The sequence below is a fragment of the Miscanthus floridulus genome, chromosome 10 (genome assembly GCF_019320115.1).
Source record: "Miscanthus floridulus cultivar M001 chromosome 10, ASM1932011v1, whole genome shotgun sequence".
Classification (NCBI taxonomy): domain Eukaryota; kingdom Viridiplantae; phylum Streptophyta; class Magnoliopsida; order Poales; family Poaceae; genus Miscanthus; species Miscanthus floridulus.
The window spans coordinates 120,601,975-120,609,064 of record NC_089589.1 but is presented as its reverse complement, the minus strand read 5'-3'; the positions used below and the strand labels follow the sequence as shown (position 1 = coordinate 120,609,064).

At 46.4% G+C, this 7,090-nt stretch overlaps 1 protein-coding gene across 1 annotated transcript; it reads left to right on the top strand.

Annotated features, from left to right (window-relative positions):
- The first annotated feature begins 5,349 nt into the window (after positions 1 to 5,349).
- On the top strand, positions 5,350 to 6,453 carry LOC136489443 (uncharacterized). Its single transcript, XM_066486079.1, has one exon. The coding sequence runs from the start codon at positions 5,350 to 5,352 to the stop codon at positions 6,451 to 6,453; it is 1,104 nt and encodes a 367-aa protein (XP_066342176.1).
- The last annotated feature ends 637 nt before the right edge of the window (positions 6,454 to 7,090 follow it).

The following is a 7,090-nucleotide window of genomic DNA, read 5'->3' as shown; positions in this document are numbered from 1 at the left end:
TCACCAAAAGGGACGCAAGAACCATGACGCTGACCCGGGACCAGTACATGCAGGTAAATACAAAACATTAATATTGATTCCTTTTGAGATTAAGTAGGTTTAATTTCATCTTCTGATATGTCATGTACTTGATGGCCTGTAGATGATTCCTTATTGGTGCGCCGCGCATCCCCAGTGCTAGGAACAGATGGTGGACAAGTGGTGCTCACGTGAGTGGGAGGAGACGCACAACTTGTGCTGGGAGCGGCGTTTGACGATGCTAGGTGTAGCACACCATCAAGGCAGCCGCAACCTCAGCGGATACACAGAAACATGGGTACGCGAATTCATTTATTTATTCTAACGCTCAATTTTGGATGATTTCTAATCAACTTGCTATTTTTCTCGCAATCAACGTCACATGGTGGCCAGCCTTGCTCCATCTTCAAGGCATTTGCTATGGCCCACAAGGACAAGGCGACGTCCGTGGTCGACTACAACCCAGAGGACGGGCCCGAGGCGTACAGCAATGCGACCGTCCACAACCGCCTCAGTGAGTACACATCGATGGCAAGGAAGGTCCATGGGCCAGAGTATGATCCGAGCACCGAGGACCTTGATGGAGAAGTCGTCATGAGGGTGGGAGGAGGCAAGAAGCATGGGCGGTACTGGATTGGGGACGGCGCAATCGACTCGGCCGCTACTCCCAGTCTCTCCCAGATTCGAGCAAGCAGCACGAGCAGGAGCCCGGCCATACGACCTCAGCAGGACACTTCACACCACCGGGTGGAGGCACTCGAGGTTATTCCTGGTTTATTCGTCGTTCATTGGTTTTTTCATACCTTTCCTTTGCATTATTGTAACATTGGGGTGAATATATTGTAGGCCCAGCTGGAACAAGAGAGGAGGATATGGGAGCAGATGCAGGCGAAGATGGAGAGGGCGGAGGCTGAGCGGGAGGCCGAGTGGGAGGCCGAGCGATAGAGGATGGCGGAGATTCTTCAATACATGCAAAGTCTTGGCGCCACTACGGGTGTAGTTCCGCCACCTTCGCTATTCGCTCCACCTCCACCTCCTCACGATTCTACTTCTGTGAGTATAAATGTTTTAGTTTGTATGTTCATGCTTACGGTGAAACCTAGTGGAGTATGAAAGTTTTATTCATGTATGGTATATATTTATCTTGTCTCACACATGCAATCTCTTCTCCATTGTGCAGAATCAATCGGCGGCATCGAACGATCCTCATGCTTCAGCGAATCCTTCACCAAATCAGTGATGATACTTGTGGTTGTTAATGGTACTTCTATTTGTAATTGTGGTTGAAGATGATGGAGCACTTGGATTACTTGTGAACTTATTTGTGATATATTGTGAGACATGTGACGGTTGTGATATATATGTGCTATTGATGATATATATATGTGATGTTGTTGATGTTTGTTATATATATCTTCTGTTTGTTTGGATGGAATGTAAAAAACAAATAAAAATGTTGTTTTCAGTCACTTTGCCGAGTGCAATGGCCATGACACTCGGCAAAGTGACGACCTGAGAACATGCCTGGGAACATGCTTTGCCGAGTGCAATGGCCATTGCACTCGGCAAACATCATAGATTTGTCGAGTGCCACGAGACAGGCACTCGGCAAAGGCCGCCTGTTTGCCGAGTGTCTTGACCTTGACACTCGGCAAAGCCACTATCACGGTGGCGCTCACCGTCACGGTGACTTTTCTTTGTCGAGTGTTAGATTAGCACTCGACAAAGAAGTCGCCTCCGGTAGTGATGATTGCATGGATGCTTGTGTGGTGTTTTATGATCATGTCCAGTCGGTGAGCTTTACGTGTTGATCACGGAGTTTCTGTGAAGATTTGGATTGGAAGAAGGATCTAAGTTTAAGGCAAGTATAGCATGGGATCTTCCTTATTGTCCTATACACCTTTAATCATTTAATTCATACTGTATGTGTCTACCTTGACTGCCACTAAGGATTTCCTAGTACTTTGTACCTTGTGCCTTGTTACCTATGGGGTATTACATTGGGTAGTATGATGCTAGTGCTCAATTAAAGACTATGATCTTGTAGCTTGACTAATGGTATATGCAATAAACACTAAAAGATGCTTTTTAGCAACATGAAATCAGGGGGCTAGAGCATTGGGCTATTTTTATGGTGCTCTAGATTCCTCTTCCTAAGGACTTATCTGTAAGTAAACATTCGAGACTTACAGTACAACTGTGAGGGCTACATGGCTCTGGCTTTAGCTCAGTATGAGGACCTTTTCTAGCTTGTTAGAGGTTACCTTTATTGGCGTAAGAATGGCTTGCCGAATCGGGCATAGGACAACCTCTGTCCCCTAGTGTATAGGCTGCGTGTCATTGTGCCATTGGGAAGGGGAGTTCCTACATCTGTTTGTCGAGTGAATCTAATGGCCCTAACTTGTTAGATGAACCTTAGAAAGGCTTCATAGTGAACCCTGCCGACCTTCCTTGGAAGTGGGTCAAGAGATTAGCTACCTCGGGCAAAAGGGTAAATCACGACTCACAGTGAAAGTGTACAACCTCTGCATAGTGTAAAACTGGTATATCAGTTGTGCTGACGGTCACGAGCGGCCTTGGAACATTTACGGAATAGATGATGAACACCGATGATAAAGATACTCAGTAACAATTACTATTTATGCTATTCATTATTTATGTTTACCTGATCATGTGTTTCTATGGACTTGTGATAAACTTGTTGCTACTCCTATGCTAAAATTGTGACAATTAAAAGCTAATTGCAGTTAAACCAATGTCAGCCTTTTGAGCCTCATGAACCCCATGTTATATTTGTTGAGTACGACATGTACTTACGTTTACTTTATTTTTCACATATTTGGATAAAAATCCCGAATGGGTACCAGATTGATAGAGTTTGGAGGAATTAGGCTTGTGATCAACCAATCAGTTGTTCTTGTGAAAGTGGAGTCTTTACCTAAAGATCGGAGTTGTCTTTCTGCTGTCTATACTCTAAGGTTGTATTCTTTATACTAATACGCTATGTAATAAGCATTGTCTTATCATATTACACTTATTTGTAGCTATATATGAGATTTGACTTCCTGTGCTCACATATGGTGTGTATCTAGTTTTGCTCTTAAAACCGGGTGCTACAGCCCCTAGAGCGGTGCCACCGCCACCCTGTCCGTTGCCCCAACAGCTAGTTTTTAGCCATTGGAATTCGACCGCTGGGCAGGTCACCTCCTTGTCCGGTGCCAGGCACCACCCTGTCCGGTGACCTCGCAAAAATAGCTCCAAGGGGTATAACTGCTCTATTTGCTTGTATGGCTATAAATAGAGGGTGTGCCCAGCCTTGGCCACTCTCTTGGCACCTCCTACACTTGTGCACACCCTTTGAAAGCTGAGCAACACACTCCACTCACTTGTTCACTTGATTTCATCATCTCGAGTGAGTTTGGAGAGCCTCTAGTGCATTGCCTTGAGTTGCATCATCTTGTGGCACTAGTTGGGTGATTTGGGCTGGTTGTGAGCTTGTTACTCTTGGTGTTTGCCAACACCTAGATGGTACGGTGATTTCAAGGGGTCTTGTGCCTTCCCTGGCGGAGCACCAAAGGCAACTCTAGTACATTGCTCATGTCATTGAGCTACCTCACTTGTGGGTAGGTTCTTGCGGTGTCTAATTGTGTGGACGAGGTTCGTGCAACACCTCTTAGCCGCCGAACCACTAAGTGTTGGTCGACACTACGGGGACTAGCGTGCCGGCAAGCACGTAAACCTCGGGAGAAAAATCGCTTGTCTCTTGTCATTGGTATTCTCCCAGTGATTGTATTGGTGATCTTATTATGATTAGTTCATCCCTCTACACTGCGGTATAAACGTCCCACTCACTCCTTTAATTACTTGCAAAGTAGTTGTAACAAGCTCTTTAGTGTAACTAGTTTTGAGAGCTTGTTTGCTTGCTAGTTTAGTATCATCTAGTGGAGCTCTTTAGTGTAGATTTGTTGAGAGCTCTTAGTGAGTAGTGACATAGCCATTATTTGTGCCTAGTGATTATAGCAACTAGAATTGTTGGATAGGTGGCTTGCAACCCTTGTATTGCTAGAGCAAAATTGCATTTAGCCATTTAGTGTACTAACCTCTTGCTCTAGTGAATTTGTAGAAATTTTTATAGGCTATTCACCCCATCTAGCCATTTAGGACCTTTCAAGGGTGGGGTCCAGCCGGAGCTAGCTTTATTAGGTTTATTAAAACCTCCTGCCTCCTGTTCACACCACAAAATTCAGAGCATTGGTGGCTTCTCTACGCGTCGACACGAGGCTCTACCTGTTTTGTGAAAAAGACCATCCAAGCTATCAAAATCAACACGTGGTCCAGCTAAGTCCCCATAACAGTAAACCTCACACCTCCCTCCTTTCTCTCACAGCATTGCCGCCGCTCCGCCCCTCGCGCTACACCTTCGCAATGTAAGGAAAATGGACCCCATGGGCCATTTAGTCTGTATTTTGGTGTTTGATGGTCAATATTACCATTCGGTCGTGATCCTCTCATATATATAGAGAGGGGCGGTCTTATCCTATTAGGAAACAATCCCAAAATACATTCTTCAAGTTTCTAACGTCGGAAAAAGGTCCAAAGCCGATTTAAAAACCAAACCGACTCAGACTCAGCAGAAAAAACGGCTTAGCCAACTTAGAGTCGCCTATGAGTCTTGGGCGCTATGGCCGGGCCGGCACAGGGGCAGTCTAAGCCGACTTGGGCAGAGGAGCAGGCCTGGCCGAGCGAGGCACTGTCCTCCTCCTTCTTTTGTTTATTTCTTCATCGTTTGTCAGGCCAAATATTTTCCAACACCCTTTTAATGTTAGAAACTTAATAGCAATAGCCCATTTTCTAAGTTGACATATTTTTGGGTGTCAACACGTACATAAAAATCTATAGCCCAAATACTCAGTCGTGAAGCATTCATAACTCCAGTAGAACAAGTATAGATTACACGAGGAACCGAACCCTGCCGTGCCGAGATCTTTCGACTTTCGCGCTGTTGCGTGGGAATACCTTGAGCAATGCTGGAAAGGTACCTGTCGTGCTGACAACCGTCACTTGCATGAGACTAGCGCATGAAAAGCTAATAAGGGCATAAAGCATAAAGTCTATCATGGTATTGACAAGGGAATATATAAAGCCTAATATAAGATGACTTGATCAAGTAATGCCATTATTGGGACACACGCATGCATGCAGACATCGGCGCAAGATGTTGTGCGTGCCATGCCAGCTATTCGATCGATCAGCTCTATATATAATGCGTAGATCGAGCCAAGCCCATGGGTGTGTACGTCACTCAAAAGCTTCACTTCACCCAGCAGAACAATGGCAGATCAGAACGATGAGGAGTCGGGTAAAGCAGGGAAGAAGAACCCGCCACCTCCATCGATATCACCAATGGACATCGGCGCATCGACATCGACATCGGCGGAGTACCAGCTGAAGAAGTACCTAGTGCTGCTGGCCACCCTGGTGGCGACGGTGGCCTATGTGGCGGGGCTCAACCCGCCGGGGGGTTCCTGGCTGAAGGACCACACCGACACGTTGTCGCGGCACTTGGCCGGCGACTCCATCCTCCGCGAGACCAACTACATCCGCTACATCGTCTTCTACTGCTTCAACGCCATCTCCTTCGCGGCGTCGCTCGTCGTCAGCCTCCTGCTCCTCCTCCTGCACAGGGGCGACCAGGGCTGGCTGCTCAAGCTCACGCGGGCAGTCATGGTGGTCGACCTGCTCGGCCTCATGGGCGCCTACGCCTCCGGAGGCAGCCACGACAGGTTCACCACGGTCTGCGCCGCCGGGCTGGTCGGCGCCACCTTTGCTTGCATCAGCTTCGTCGTCCCCAGCATGGTATTTAAACAAGACAAGGCGGCAACCGCAACGCGGTCGCTGGGCGACAACCACGAGCACGACCACTACCACGAGCACGACCACGAGCTGTCCAAGCACGAGATCCTGCTGGTGCTCGCCATCTTCGTGGCCACCATCGCGTACGTGGCCGGGTTGAACCCACCGGGTGGCTTCTGGCGGAGCACGGAGGAAGGTCACCACACCGCCGGCGACCCCGTACTGCAGGGCTTCCATCCGATCCGCTACAAGCAGTTCTTCTTCTTCAGCAACACCGCCGCCTTCGTCACGTCACTGCTGGCTAGCACCTTCACCGCCTACGAGAAGGTGGACCTCAAGGCTGTCAAGGTTCCGCTGTGTGGGCTCATCATCACGGCGATCTTGGGCCTCGCCGGCGCCTACGCCTCTGGGAGCTGCAGGGACAGCAACCACACCGGCTATGTTCTAGCCCTAATTGTCCCAGTTCTTGGCTGCATCTTTCTACAACGGTTTCTTGCCATCAAGCTGCAACATCACTTCAGCTTTGGTTGCGGGTATGCAGATGCACTATGCAATACTCATCTTTATCTTTGCAAAGCGTAGTTTACATTTCAAGTTGAAATTTCCTTTGGCAAGTGCGCATTAAGAGATTCAAACTAAACATCGTGCTTTAACAATTCAAACTTGCTGATATATCTTCTTTAACAAAAGCTAGCTGCCTAAAAATTTTAAGATTATTACATCATTAACCACAAAGGCTCCTACACTGGTTAAAATCTCAGGAGACATAAGTGTATTAAAAGTTTGTGAACAAGTTTAGAGCCTAGAACTAGTCAAAATTGCTTATGTTTGTTGTTTGTATTTGTTGGTTTCTAAAACAATGATCTGGAGTCTCAATACCATTACGACAAATTCAGCAGTTATTCTATATATTTTTCCATCTATATTGATAGTTCGCTCGTTGTATTGGACCTTTTCGTGCGTGTATTAGATACTTGTTTATTCAAAGGTTTTGCTTATGCTATGCCAGCTCTTGTTTGCAAATTAAGTATCGTGACGACATAAAACTAGATTTGGGATAAATTATTAATTCCTCAAATCTTTTGATCCGCAAGTTAAAGCTACATTGCTTATTATTGTTACCTTCTATAAAAAATTCTCCTTTGATGCTTTTATTAAACATAAAGTATAGATCATATATATGTAATATACTTCAAGTTATTACAATGGCATAAACTGT

Coding starts and splice junctions, on each gene's coding strand:
- LOC136489443 (XM_066486079.1), top strand. CDS start 5,350: ATGGCAGATCAGAACGATGAGGAGTCGGGTAAAGCAGGGAAGAAGAAC.